At 41.6% G+C, this 14,745-nt stretch overlaps 1 protein-coding gene across 1 annotated transcript in view; it reads right to left on the bottom strand.

The window, feature by feature from the left end:
* Window positions 1-14,429, bottom strand: part of OSBPL11 (oxysterol binding protein like 11) — a 37,735-nt gene extending 23,306 nt beyond the window's left edge. Inside the window, exons 1-2 of the mRNA XM_079310832.1 lie at window positions 14,081-14,429; window positions 276-344 (exon numbers count right to left, since the gene is read on the bottom strand). Coding sequence (XP_079166958.1) covers window positions 276-344; window positions 14,081-14,223 — 212 coding nt within the window. The 5' untranslated portion in view covers window positions 14,224-14,429. The remainder of the gene's footprint in view (window positions 1-275; window positions 345-14,080) is intronic.
* Window positions 14,430-14,745: the final 316 nt, after the last annotated feature.

The raw sequence follows: 14,745 nt of genomic DNA on the forward strand, positions 1-14,745 counted from the left end.
ACGTACAAACATAGTTATAAGCCACTAATAGTCATAAGCCATTAAATGAGTTAACTGCTTTATATTGCCTATGCCCTTTTTATATTCATGTCTTAATACAAATATTATTCATCTGCACACTATTAGCTTAATCCATATTGAGAAAAGCATAAGATTCTTGCATAAAGTCTGCCTACTACAAAAAGGGAAATCTAAGTATTATTAAAAAAATCAGAAAAGTGTTCATCTGGATGCTGCAGAGACCAACACTAGTGAAAGCACCATGAAAGACTTACCGGTATTGCCAGCCAGTGACAAGATTGGTGTACTTCATTAAGTAGCCACAAATATTTTCCATGTGATCACTGTCAAAAGAGAGAGAAAAGCAATCAGGCAATACCAAACACATTTTACATCCTCCCAGCTTCTGACCGTCTTTATTCTCAGGAGATGAATTTTACATTCATTTTTAGAAAGGCACTATCAATTCAATAAAGCTACATTTTAAAGGTTTTGCAGCCTTGTTCCTAAAATATTTTCTTACAGTAATTTAACCAGACTTACTGAATTCCGAACAATTTGAAACCACAATCAGCTGCACTAATTCAACAGGCAGTTCTAGACACATTTTTACAAGTTTCAGGTAATTAAAGACTTTGCATCCATGCTGCTGTGGTTCGTGCTCTCTGTTCAAAACAAACTTTGTACTTTTGGACTCCTGAACAAAATTAACTTTCACCAGCTTATTAACACACCCCTGAATCACAAGCACCAGCCCAAGCAGTCTGTAGCTACTCCTACATCAGTGTGGTGTTATTAATCTCTCACATCCAGCACCCTTTCCTCTGCACAGTCATGCTCCTGAACAGATGTTCTACAGAACACAACATGCAAGTGCAAGTCACATCAACATATTCTGAAACCTAAACCAGAAGCCTAAACATCTCCTCTGGCCTGACAGGAAAAATCCAGTCTTTTCTCCTTTGAAGGTTTGACTAGCAATCACCACCAAAAATGAGAATCCATCAAAGGCACCTGGCATGGAGCCTTAATATCACTATAGGCAAAATATATTAGCATTCCTCAAAATCAATTGGCCTAAATTAGGCTTACAATTACTATGGCTACAAATTATTCCTTGTTAGACCACAGTTTAAAGACCCATTTTATGCTGTATGTTCCCATGAATCTAGAAATGCCACCTCAATGCCCTCTCCTCACATTAGGACATAATCCTACACTGAAGAACACACTCTTGATAGACAATTCAAGTCCACCATGAGAAAAAAGTTCCTATTATTACAGAGAAGAATTGAAACAATGACCCAAATACCAAACATTTTGCTTCTTCAAAAGAAATTTCTCACTAATCTTATTTAAATTTTAAATTCAAATTTCTGGAGGTTGCAGTATGCTGAAGATTAAAGCAAATTATCCAGAGTCCACTGGAGCAGCAGCAACTTGTCATGGCTGTTAAATGGACAAAGTAGCCCCATGTCAGCAAAAGGGGAAAAGTGAGGAAAACAGGACTAAAAAAGCCAATGGATTATCTCCATTAGTGAGTTCTGGTTGCAAACATAGCTGGGCTAAGTACTGGGGTAAATTCTAAATAACAGCTAAAGCTGCTGTCTACACCTCATTTATGGACAGTATCACCAGATTAATTAGAACCTGACAGTTTGATAAATATAACATTACACTGTTTCATCTTACAGGAAGCCATTTAGGGTGACACTAATGAAAACAGCTACACAGTAAATCACTGCCATTCAGTGATACAAAACGGTGCATTTTTTGAATAAATAAAACCAAATTAAATAAAAACAAGCTACTGATTTTTAATATTACTTTTAAAAGCAAAAATATGCATCCTAGCTATTACAGCAGCAATCAGTATTGCAATAATATCCTGCAATGGAGAGCAGCCAGCAGGACTATCTAGGAATTTAATTTCTAATAGCTCATTAAGTGGTACTACAGATTTTAAAAAAAAAAGGAGAGCAGAGGGTGTCATATATTTTAAATGTACAGAGAAGCTAAAGGAGACATAATCAAACTCATCCTCTGCAGACACCTCTCATTTGTTATTATTGGCATACAAGGGAAGTACAGTTTAGACTTGCTCACTGTCTTAATTTAGCTAAAAATTATGAGATTGCATAGTCATAAAAATGCATGAGCTTGGGTTTTAATCATCTGCAAATTGTCACTAGTCACAGCTAATTATTTTTCAGGCTCTAGTGAATGTGAGTTACACCCTTGCTTTTCAGTCAAACACTGGACATAGCCCTGCCCATTCTAGCTACAACCACTGCACTCCCATTAATTAATGTGCCTAAATCATGTGTACCTTTAACAGAACCCAAGAAAGGGCAAGAAAAATCAGAAAGGTAAGTTCAGACTGCAGTGAATGCAGCAGGATTTTGTGTATAACCTATTGAAGTCCATTCGTCTGACAATGGTAAATTAAAAAGATTTTGATTAAAATAATTTGACCTCTGGGGTTTTTTGGGTGTGACAGATAAAATAGCTGATTTAGTCATGCAGAAAAAGGCACTGTAGAAGGGAGTGCAGCTCTTCTGGTGATGGAGTTCCACATCCAATGACCATCACATTTTGCTGTAATCTGCATGTTTCTTTCCACTTGGATTTTCACTTTGTCTAAACCTAAACTTCTTCAAATGCTTCCTCTTCAATATTTTTTATCTCTAGCCTCATCACTCCCAAAATTTGGAGGGTTCAACTAAAAGGCTTTGGAAACAGCACCCCACCCCACAGAGGTCTGAGAATTAATAATTCAACATTTGAACTAAAGTTTATTTTTAAATAAGTGAAAAATATATACATTAAAGAAATCAAAACCCACTCTGTAAATTGCAACTTACAAAAAAGTAAATTCTATAACTGTACATAAACTCATGACAGAACAACAGTTAATCTCCTAATCTTCTTCTGCATGTATAAATACAGAAAAATATCCTCAGTATTATTTATGAACAAGGCCAGGGATTGCAACTAAAGCATTTATTGAAGAATTTCAAGATTAATACCTCCACAGCAAGAGCTAAACCAAGACATTTATTGTTGCTAAAGCAGTGATGTAAGACAGTTGACATTAAAAAAAAAAACAACAAAATCACACCCAAAGAAAATCCGGTAACATTTCACTGGTATGGAACTGACAGCCAAGCTCTTCAGAGCACTACAGAAAGCTTGTAAAATAGCAGACTTTGAGAACAAGAGGTTGAGGTTCAAGCACTGCCTCTGCTCACAGATAACCACAGCCCATAAAATATGAGTAAGCCCCTACTGTTGTTTCAATGGAAACAATGCTGGCAAAACCTGTTTTAAAGTCACCAGTGTACTTCAAAAACCTCCAAAATTTCCAACGAAGGGGGTTTTGAAAAAACAAAATCCAGAAGTGAACTTGACACAAAACACTGAGCAACTTGACACCGACAGTGAGGGCTGGCTCCCTTGGGATCTTTGCTGATTTTCAGAATCCCTTTGCATTCCCACTGCTATATGCACCTATGGGTACGTGTCTTCCCATAGCCAAGATGCTGTTGCTGCTTTTTAAAATGCTCACCACAGTCTCAGATTGTCAGAGGAATAGCAACAGCTCAGCAACCATGAGTCAACAATCCCTAAAGGCCCTATTTCTGTCGAAATCCACATGTCCTGTCAAAGAAAGGAAATGTTTCAACAGACACATCATAGTCTTAAGGACATTAAAAAATTGATTTTAACTTTTGCTGGACTACTTTAAGTGAGGATACTATACAAATCACAATCCAGAAAAAAATTATGCAGAACACAATACAACATCTCAGCTTTAGTCCAGCACTTTGCCACCTACCAAAACCTGGTTTGTTTTTTTTTTCCAAAGGATGAACTTGACTGCCTATTCATCACAACTTTTTAGTTTATAAATACTGTGAAATGGACTTAAACTGTCCACGTAAGCAAATGACAGACTTCTGCAAATAATTACACATCAGTTCATATTCTTTCCACAAAATTATCCCTCCCTTGCATCAAATACATTTACCACAAGCCAGATTTCTACACATCTACATGCTACTAAAAACATTAGGGATAAAAGACTGACAAAGGATCACTGTCAGCTTATTTATCCTTCTCTAGTTTTACTTCTCCTTTCCCAAGTCCCAGCTGCTGTCAGTGCCTTGCAGGGTGGTCTCCTGCCCTGGGAAGAAAGAAGACAGTAACAATCAGGCCAAATTCCCCTGTATCCTGTTTACTTGCAGCACCCAGGCGTTGGATGCAGATACTGAGAACAGTAGTCCCATAATGACGTCTTTCAGGAGCTTCTGGCAAGACTCCCAGCCTCACACCTGACAAGTGCTGGGCCAACATTTTCTCTGAGAAACAGCAGCAATGCAGAAGGCTTCACCTTTTCTCATACCCCTCACTTGTATGTTTCCATGAAAGCCCCACAGGAAAAAAAAAAAAAATAGCAGTGGCACAAAATTACACCCGTAGGGAAAATAGTTACAAAACAGTTTCAGCACTGCCCTTCAGATGATTTTAATTTTGCTGGACCCAGACAGCACCACGTGGGATGCTTTGAGCAGCCAGGTCTCTGAAGACCCAACAGCTGTTTGAAGAGCAAATGCAGCAGCCAAAGGCTTCCCCACTGACTTGTGCAAGGCTGACTTCAAACAACAGCTGAGTATGTGTGCATTTGCTGCCAGCAGGAAGGATGACCAGAAATCTGGAGCCCATGAAGATGTCAGAGAGAGCTCCTGAAAGGAGATCCAGCCTCCAGAGCTGCCATCACTGTTATGACAGTGCCTTTGGATCCTGGCCAAGGGAAGATGCACCTTTCTACTGGGCTCACAGCGAGATGCAAACCTCCGGTGAAAGAGATTGCCTTCCTATTAAAAGCTAGCAAAGCATTAAAAAAATCCTTGGCAGAAGCACTGGAAGAGCAGCACAGGGTTGCCACATAAAGAAGGTGCGGCAGAGCCAAAATGAGCCATCAGCTGTCCATGATTCCAGCATAATGCAGCCCAGCCTCCCCACCCCTGGAGTGAGGGGCTCACCCACAGCCCTCCCTCCCCACCCCCTGCTCTCAACACAAGAGTCATGCTGGCACCCCAAGTTCTATCAATATTACTTCTCAAGGAGAATGATAAATCAAGCTAACAGGTTTTTTTTTTTTAAACCATCAGAACTAAATTTGTATTCCATTCTCCTCTTTTCAGCATTAATGGCACAGGTCAATTACCTACAAATGAAACTACTGTAACACTTTAGCTGTGTAGCAAATAGAAGAAGAGAGACAATATTTAATTAATAAGTAGCAAAACATTATTCTCACATGAGGATTATAAAACTGATTATTTAACTACTTTATAATTTACAAAACTCTATCTCTCACAATACATCCACCTAGAAAAAAACTTCAGTGATATTCAGCTCAGCAATTTGTCTCACACGCAGGTGAACACCTCAAGTCAGCAAGGACTCCACTCATGGACAATTTATTTGTGGATTTGAGTCAGCAGAACAGAACTGAAGCTGCACCCAAGAGTCAGTAGCCAACCCAGCAGATTCTGCTGCAATGATATCAGTGGAAAATAAACTGTAGATTTAGCCAACATCATTTTAGGGCTGGAGCAAAAAAGGTCTGAACTATCCCCTTAATGCCTCTGGAGAGGTTGTCTGCAGCTTTGCTTCCATTTATGTTACCAGTTTATATCATCACACTATAATGAACAGTTATAATGAAAGCTGCTCTGTCCAATGAACAGTATTGATACAACAGATACAAGGAAAACACTGGTGGATGATTATCTTTGCAGTTTTGGGCAATCTGCTGCCTATGACACCTGGGAAAGCAGTGGATCCTGGTAAGCACTATCCACAGGCACTGGTGGAGCAAACTTTGGTATTGTTCAGTTACTCTTTGGCACAAGTCCAACATGGTTCAGCTTCCTACACATTCCATCCCAAGGCATTCTGCTCTCCTTTTAGTCTAGTAGCTCCTATCCTACCAGAAATATGCAGATATGCCCTTGCAGTTCTGAGATTTGAGTTTTGGGATTATGTAATTTTACAAGATTGTATTAACAATTACACATTGCCATTCTGGACTCTGCACCAAGAAAACACTGAAATGGAAGGTACACTGATCAACTACCTCAAATGAGCCTCTTGCTTTATAATTATTTTTCAAATAACACTTACAGCATTTCAGGTTAAAAATTGAGGATAATAATTATTATCACCTTTCAAGTAAGTAAGAACACACTTAAACAGGCTATTGTCAATTGATGTTATCTAAATATCCATAAATACAAGCAAAAGCCTGCGTGGACCACCAGACTCAATAAGCAATGGCCAATAGTTTAAAGTCTAGCTGGCAAACAATTAAAAGTGGTGCAATTCAGCAGCCCTGAATGACATGTCCTAACTTTGAAGCTTTGAGCAGGAGGCTGAGCAGGAGGATTAGAGATTTCCCAGAGGCCCATCTCAACCCAAATAAATCCATAAATCTTTAACACGGAGAAATTAAGCAAAAATACTCTTATACTAAAATTGAGATATAAGACACTAGGAAGATTTAAATGCTAAATAAGAAAGCATACACATTAATCACCTATGACTCTGACCACATATAAAGAGCTAGCAGAGCTACTTTCTTGTTAGGTGCTTTAAGGAAGCAGTGATCCCCAGGCAAGGAATTATTCAAAAGTGCTCCTTTGCATTGTGCAATGAGTATGAGATATTATTCATTTGGCTCTCATGCTCTAATAATGAGTCCCCTCGTGGTTTTCTTGTGCTTGCTATGGACATTTATGACGAAGTTGTGTACTGAACAGTAAGAGGACAAAAATATTATTATTCCATTTGGATACAGGGAGCTAAGGCACAATGAATTTTCTGCCTTTCTAATTTTGACACTGATGCAGTGCAATTTTTATTTTATTTTATTCATACATTCAAATAATGGCTTCCACTGATTTCAGCTGCAACTGAGACCCTGCAAAAGTTTTGCAAAACCAGAGCCAGCTGTTCCGAAAACAGTCCTTCAAGAAAAAGAGGAACACAGTTAGCAATCACCAGGGAAAAGCAGTTTGAATAATATATGACTATTATCACAAAGGAAGTCAGAGCCAGGGTCAGAAATCAGCTCCTTCACACAGCATCCTGCAGTTCTGCCTAGCAGATCTCTTGCTTTCTGACATGTCAGCGTGCAAGGAAAGCAATCAACTTTCCCAGTGCAAAACAGGTTCTTTGGGAAACTAATTTGACAATATCTAAACATTAACCAAGATTTTAAAGCTTTGTAGCCCCCTTGAAAACTGTGGAATGCACAACTGAAAGCAAAAAAGAAAAAATGCTTACCCACAGCAAAAAGCTCCAAAGCAGGCTGTCAAATACAAGATTGGCAGCTTAACACACACAAGGGAACAGCATTTCTCCTACACAATTTCAAACTGCCCTCCCCTCCCATTTCAGCATTAAACACACAGAAGAAAATATCTGAAAAGGTGCAAGCTTTGAAAATACCCTAAGAAGAAAGTTGTCTGGCAGCATTGCCAGCAGGCAGCAATCCCTCCAAGAACTCCTCAGCACTGGCAGGGGATCAGAGGGCACCAAGGCAAGGTCTGTAAGTAAACAGGGGTCACTGCACTTGTGCCTTCATTTCCACAGGAACCTACCCAGGATAACATAGCAGCAGCAGCTGGTGCTCTCTGCTCCTGCATTAAGCAATGTGATTAGGTCAGGCACATGCAGTTTGTTTTTCATCTTCTCTCTGGGGAGAGAATGTGCGTGGCACAGAAGGATGCTAATGTTGTACCATAGTTAATTAAATCTCAGCTACATAATTACATTAGAAAATGTGAAGTAAAGAAAAATACTCTTTGCACTTAGTGAAGGATAAACATTTGTAACAGCCACTAACTACTACAGAAATCTATTCCATGGACAGCACAAATTATTTCATATTTAGACACTACCCAAAAATATGTGCTTAATTTGAACTCTAAGTGAACATCCCACTACAAACATAAGTACACTGGATGTCAGAACCAACTCCCACTTGGGACACTCCTGTCTGTCCAACATGGAGAGGCTCTGAGAAGCAAGACAAGGACAGTGCTCGAGGAGCCACAGGGCTGGAGAAGGAAACCCAGACCTTGTCACCTGGCTCAGGAACTGGGCTCACATTCTCTACTAGAGCATCAATCAACATGAAGTTCCTGTTTGAATTACCCAAACCTGTTTCCCCAACTGTATCCACTTTATCCCCCACACCAAGATTTACATCTCTTAATTTATGGCACATCTGCTCCAACACCAATTTTCCAAGTTTAAACACATGTGTGAACATGAAGGGCTCACCTGCCTTTTGAGAAGTGCCTGGGGCTTTAGCAACTGTAAAATCAGTTTGGTAAAAGATGACCTTAATATTTTAATAACATAGAATGCATCCTGAGATTGATGTAACTGGCTGATCATTTTAAATATGAGCTTCTTGTCTATTCTAATGAGTAAATTATGTGAAGTGCAGAATTTCTAAATTAGTGCAAGGAGCGTGATATATTCTTTAAGCTAAGAGCCAAATGAGGATAAAGAAATTCAGGCACCAGGTTTTTCAGCCAGCTCCCTCCAGCATAGCAAGTAAGTGTGACAACGCTCCTAATCTGATTTTAGTAATAAAAATGAATACACAAAATTGCAGAAATAAATTCTGAGTTTCACAGCAACCACTTGAGAAAATCATCTCTTCAGTTCTCCAAATCACACCTCAAAAAAGACCAGCAATAAGACAGAAAGTGTGCAGCATGGGCTTTCTGAAGGTCCCACCATCACCAGAAACAGAAGCAAGGAAGGTCAGGACTCACTCTGACACAGGCTTGGCTGTGTCATCAGAGCCACCAGCCAACCCAAAAATGCCAGTTCAAACATGATCTCCCTAGGGAGCTGGCACCTCAATGTGACAGTGCCAGCAGGTTCTTACAACAGTGGGATACTGAGGAAGTGAGGTGAGCTGCAAGAGCAGAGGAAAATCAAAACTGGAGCAGCCCTTGCCAGACCTCCCACCTGGGAGTGGCACCACAAAATTACAGCCTCTCTCCCCTCTGCAGCTGTGCCCCACAAAGAAGGGAGTTACAGTTATTGATTCCAGCAAATATGCACAAATTCCACCTAGAATCCCAAAGAATTTTGTTTCAAGCAATGCAAAAAGAAAATCCAGAACAAAGGAGATGGGTAATAAAAAGGAAGCACTGGGGGTACCAGTGATAAAGAGAACTGACCTAGGATGACACTAACACTTACATAAAGGTTTGGGACATTTCTTCTACTTAGTAAGCAGCAGGGAGCATAGCTTAAATTCTGGTCTGCTCTCAGGAGCCAGTTGATTAGGTCAGCTCACACCACCCTACTGCAGCTAAGCAAGGATTTGATGCCCAGACAAGAACAGAGGAGCAGCAAGGGAGAGGTTTGCAATTGTTGCTGAACATTGAGCTGCCATCACCTCCTGTATCTATCAAGCTGATTCCAGCTTTAAAAACCAAACAGATTAAATTCATCCTCCCAAGATCAAACATTTCTTGGAATGTGATCAGAAACACAAGAGAAACCAGGAACACTCAGTACATCTTCTTGCAACCAAGACTGACATTGGGACCCCCCAACACAAGGATCAGTATTGTATCATTTTCAAGACTTTTCCCTTTACTGCAGTTAATTAGATCATTTTTTGCAAGATAGCAGGAATGAAAATCAAATGCTTCCACAGCCTAGCTCAGTTTCACATGCTTTGCTTCTATGTGTTTGAAGTGCAAAGCATTGTTAGTCATCCTCAGTGGCAACCAGGATCAAACTTAGAAATGAGCATTGCCTTTAAAACACATTTCCTACTGCATGATTTTATGAAAAAGTGTTCATGATCATCTCAAAATGCAGAATTAAAATATATTCACTACTTCCAGTTACCAGTTCTTCTGCTACATTGTCACATGCTGGCCTGCTCCAACACAGAACACTGAATTAAGGTCAGTAACTGTTTACTCCCCTTTTCTAGTATTTATGCTTGCATAGTATCAACTGAAAAAGCCCTAAAACCCACAAAAGAAAACTGGCAACCATTTCACTTGTTTAAAATTTGTTATCCATTTGCATTTGATACCAAAAAATATTAAGTGCTACCCTTTGGCAAAACTTTCTCTGCTCTTTCTCTCAGCCTCCTACTCCAGCCCAAAGCCACATGGAGTAATTCTGCAAGAGAATCTGTCTTAACTTAATAAACTAATTAATGACCAGCAGAAGCCACCCAGCATGAGAAACCCTCTTACTGGCCATTGTCACATCTAGCAAGGAAAAAAAAAAAAGTAAAAAAAATCCTATCAGTCTAGGAAGTTTACTCCTTGAAGCTACTTTCATCCAAATGGGTTTCTATGCTAACTGACAACTGTGAATAACCCTGCAGCACTCAGGTGAACTCTCAAGAACAACTACCAACAAATAAAAAAGGTAACTCACTCCCTTAAACAAAGAGCAAAAGACACAATCTGCAGCATTTTATAATTATACATGGCTAAATCCATAGTGAACAGATGCTAAAACCATTTGAGAAATAAGGAACAAAGGTAGCCATCTACAAAAATACAAGCAGAAGTGAAAATGCAAATAGTTTTTGAAATGCAACTTGCAAGCTTCAAAATCAGCAATCATTTGGGAAATTCATGAACATTTTACCTGTATTTCTAATGGCAGGGGAAGAAATGCTGGGAATACTTTTAATAGCAGAATTGATCTATGTATTTGAGAGCAGAACAACTAAGAAAAACATAAAAGGACAGCACATTAGCATGTCTCCAACTGGGAAAGACAATCTTGTTTCTCTAGTCAACTACAGTGCTTTGAATATTTCACTTTGTAGATAAATAAAAACCAGTGATTGTCCATCACTTCTCTCAAAATTATCTGAAAGCCCCTCAAGCCAAGCTAACAGGACTTGTTATACTTCTCTGGCACATGTTCTGATCAGCTCTCCATACAGCTCATACATAGACAGAAATATTCTGCTTTCTGGTTGTGAAACTTTTATGTTATTTGAATGACTACAAATCACATGTCACAGAAGTAACCAGCCCAACCTGTATCCTTTCTCTCACTGCTTTGAAAGCACTCTTGTTCATTTAACCCAGAGCAAGGCAAAAACCAAATGAAGATGGTCATAAGGTAATTGCTGAGTGCAAGTAATTCTTTCTATGGGTGAGGCTGTACTTACTTCACAGCTTGCTTACTGCTGAAAATAAAGAAAATATTATAATCTTAAACTACGTTGTCAAGTAATCTTTTAATAATCTGAAGTTATTCAGAAGTCTTACCTCCCAGTAATTGTTTCTCTAAATGAAGACAGAGTTAAAGAATTTTGTGTGCAGCACAGCCCCTAAGGCTCTCTTCATCTACTCTTAATGCAAGTTACATTCAGGCTGTTCCTAACCCCTGTGAGGAAAATTAAGCCAATGGCTGGTTGTTCTCAGACACACTCTGACCTGATTATATATTCACAAGAAAACAAGATCACTTCCTGTCAGATGGCTAGAAGAGCAGTTTCTCAAGAACTCTTAACTTTTACTAAGTAAATTTTAAAAAAATCATATTCCTACCCTCAGAAGAAACCAAGCCCTTACAAATTGCAGAAGAAGCACTGCTATACTGGCTGACTAAACTCAGCAATTCACAGGCTACAAGGAGGAAGTTTGACAAGAGATTCAGCTGTATCTCCACATCATCTGAAGTGTCTGGCAGTCTCTGGTTGTCTCTTCTACACTATGATAAATATCTGATCTATCACAGCTATTTAAAAACCTCACTATTATTCCCCTACAGAAATACAAAGTCAGACTTCATGCTTCATTTCTTATTTTCTAGATACTCAATTTATGCCAAGTATGTGTGACCTTGCACTTCGAGAGATTCAGACTTCATTATTTCAGGTTCCAGCAGTCTTGGAAGTTTATTTTTTGGAGCATTTGAGTATCAAGTACCTGTTGTTCCACTGTCTGACAACTCTGCTATAGCTGTTTTGACCAGATGCTTCACCAAACACTGAGCTAAACTTCTGCACCAGATGTGGTCTATGGAGAGCAAGTACTTCAGGATCCTACTCCTACCAATCTGAGACCACACATTGCTCAAACTCTCTGCTATGAAAATTAAAGATCAAACTTCCACCAAAAGTGCCCAGAAAATCTGTTTCTAAAATCCATATGTCAGACACTGATTTATCATTGGGGAGTTTGTCTTTTGTCAAATGCATTTTAGCACAAAAGTAATTCACAAAGTACAAACTAAGCTACAGCATCTCGTTCAGGAGGGCTTTCCAGGGAGCCAGGGGGAAAGGTGATATTTTGAGGGTAATTAGATATAGAGACAAAGGTAGGAGTAAATAATTGATTCCAAACAGAGCAGAGATTAACAGTGAGGTATCTCAAGTGTCCACAATAATAGAATTTGTTCACTAAATTTCTCCAAATGATCTAGAATATAAAAAAAAAAAAATGCCCCAGAGTTTTAGAGCAAATTAAGCAAGATATTGATAGATACAAGGAAAAAAAACAGCCACAAAAATAGCTAACACTCAGGGTCAGTTCAATTTTTGTCATACAAGCCATAGCATTGAAAGAAGAAACAAAACAATTGGATTGATAATTTTTAAAAGTGGGACTACACTGTTATAGCACTGACTAGTGACCACAATCTCAAACACAGTATAGCTAAAAAGACATCCTGGCAAATCAGGCATCTCATCCCTTCCACTGCCTCCAATTCCACATAAAAATATAAAATAGTTCCATTTTGATTGCATAACCTAACTCCTGTGTTTCACAGTGAAACATGGATAGTAAGTGTGTGCTTGGTTACAATAATAGCAATTTTCTTTAAAAAATTCAGCTTTACTTGAATCCAGAGTTTAAAAAGCAACTGGAAATAGTGGTTAAAACAGCCAATAGCTACATCTGATAATTAGCTCTCCCGACTCAACATCCTGAAACATTCACCCTGAAATCACCACTTCTCTTTCCGGCACTAGTCATCCAAAAAGTAAAACACTCATGACCCAGATTCTCAGCGGTGACCGCGCTGTTCGCTCGCTGCTAAAAGCACCGGGGCGCTCGGTGCCTGCACACCCCGGCCCGGGCGCTCCTGTCCCGGGGCCATCCCCGCTCCGTCCGTCCGTCCGTCCGGAGCACGCTCCGGCTCTGCGGTCTGCACAGGCACAACCAGCAAGCCAGTCCATCTGGACTGACAGACGACGGCTCTGGAGAGTCTCCATTAGAAGGAGAAGTGTGGAAACTTCACACGACAGCAGCATTTTCAACAACAACATGGCAGAACTCCAGCCAAGGAGGAGACCCGGGCGCAGGGATTCGGGAGTCTCCCAAGTGATGCTGTAGAGCCCGCTACCAGCGTGTGAGTGGGAATGTGTTCAAAAAACACAGAGGGAAAAAAGCATATGGAAACCCTCGAGCCTCCCGAACACACAGGCAAAGAATTCAAAGCAATGCCGTGCGCTCAGCTTCTCCGGCTTTCTCTGCTCCCTTCTGCTGACTCGCTGAACCTGAGTAATCACCGCGATTTATGCTAAGCACAGCCGTTCTTAAAACAAGTTAGATAAGACTGAAACTCCGTGCATCCTCAGTTTTACTATCAGCAGCTAACAGAAAGCGTCGATTAAAAAAATAGTTAATGACTACCATTAAGTTCTTTAAAAAGATCTAAAACTCGGCACAAAGTTTGGCCTTTTTTTTTTTTTTTTTTTTTTTTTTTTTTTTTTTTTTTGGAAAGGCTGGAAAGCGGTGAAGCGCCTCCAACTTTAAACAGGTCTCCACGTTCCGCGAGGGGGAATGAGGATCTGAGAGGCAGGAGCCGAGGCACATCATCGTGCCCCGGCAGCTCTGCGCCGACGGAGAACGGGATCCGCCCGCCGCGGGCACACGGGGATGGCGGGCACGGGCACAGAGGAGCCGCACCCGGCGGTGCCGGGGGTTCCGGCGCTGCCGCAGCCGGGGCAGCTCCGGGCCCGCCGCCCCTCACCGCGCCTCACGCCCACCTGTACTGCCAGCCCTTGTTGCCGCCGCGGCCGCCGCCGCTCCTGCTGCTGCCGCCGCTCTGCCCCGCCGCCGCCGGCAGCGGCTCCGTCCTGCCCTCGCCCTCCGGCCCCTTCATGGCCGCCGCCGGGTCCGCGCCCTGCATGGCGCCGCGGCTCCCGCCCCTCAGCGGCGCCCCCGGCCCCGGCGCACGGAGCGAGCCCGCCCCATGCGGGCTGCGATGGCGGCGGCCGCCGGCACCCCCGCGCCCCGCTCGGCTGGGCCGGGCTGGCCGCGCTGGGCTGGCCGGGCTCCCGCACGGCCGCGCCGGGATGGGCGATCCCGCCCTCCCGCTCCCTCAGCCGGCCCGGCCCCGCCGCCCCTTCCGGGTCAGCGCCGCCGCCATCTTTGGTGCGGGCAGCGCTCGGGCGCGTCACGGGAAAAGGGAGATTTCCTCACGGCGTTAATAATTGATCAGGCTGTCAGCGCTGGGAGGACGCGCGTCAACAGGTTACGGAGGAACGATTAAATCGTGGCAGGTTGAGGGTCGAGGATTGCCGGTGACAGTGTCTGACCGTAAAAACGTGTTCAAAGCAGTACGCGAATTCCAAACAGCATACTGACAGGCTCTGATCCCTAACAAAAGTTAAGTCGAGATAATCATTCAGCGCTCAGAGTGCAGTTCTTA

The sequence above is a fragment of the Erithacus rubecula genome (assembly GCF_903797595.1).
Source record: "Erithacus rubecula genome assembly, chromosome: 8".
Taxonomy (NCBI): domain Eukaryota; kingdom Metazoa; phylum Chordata; class Aves; order Passeriformes; family Muscicapidae; genus Erithacus; species Erithacus rubecula.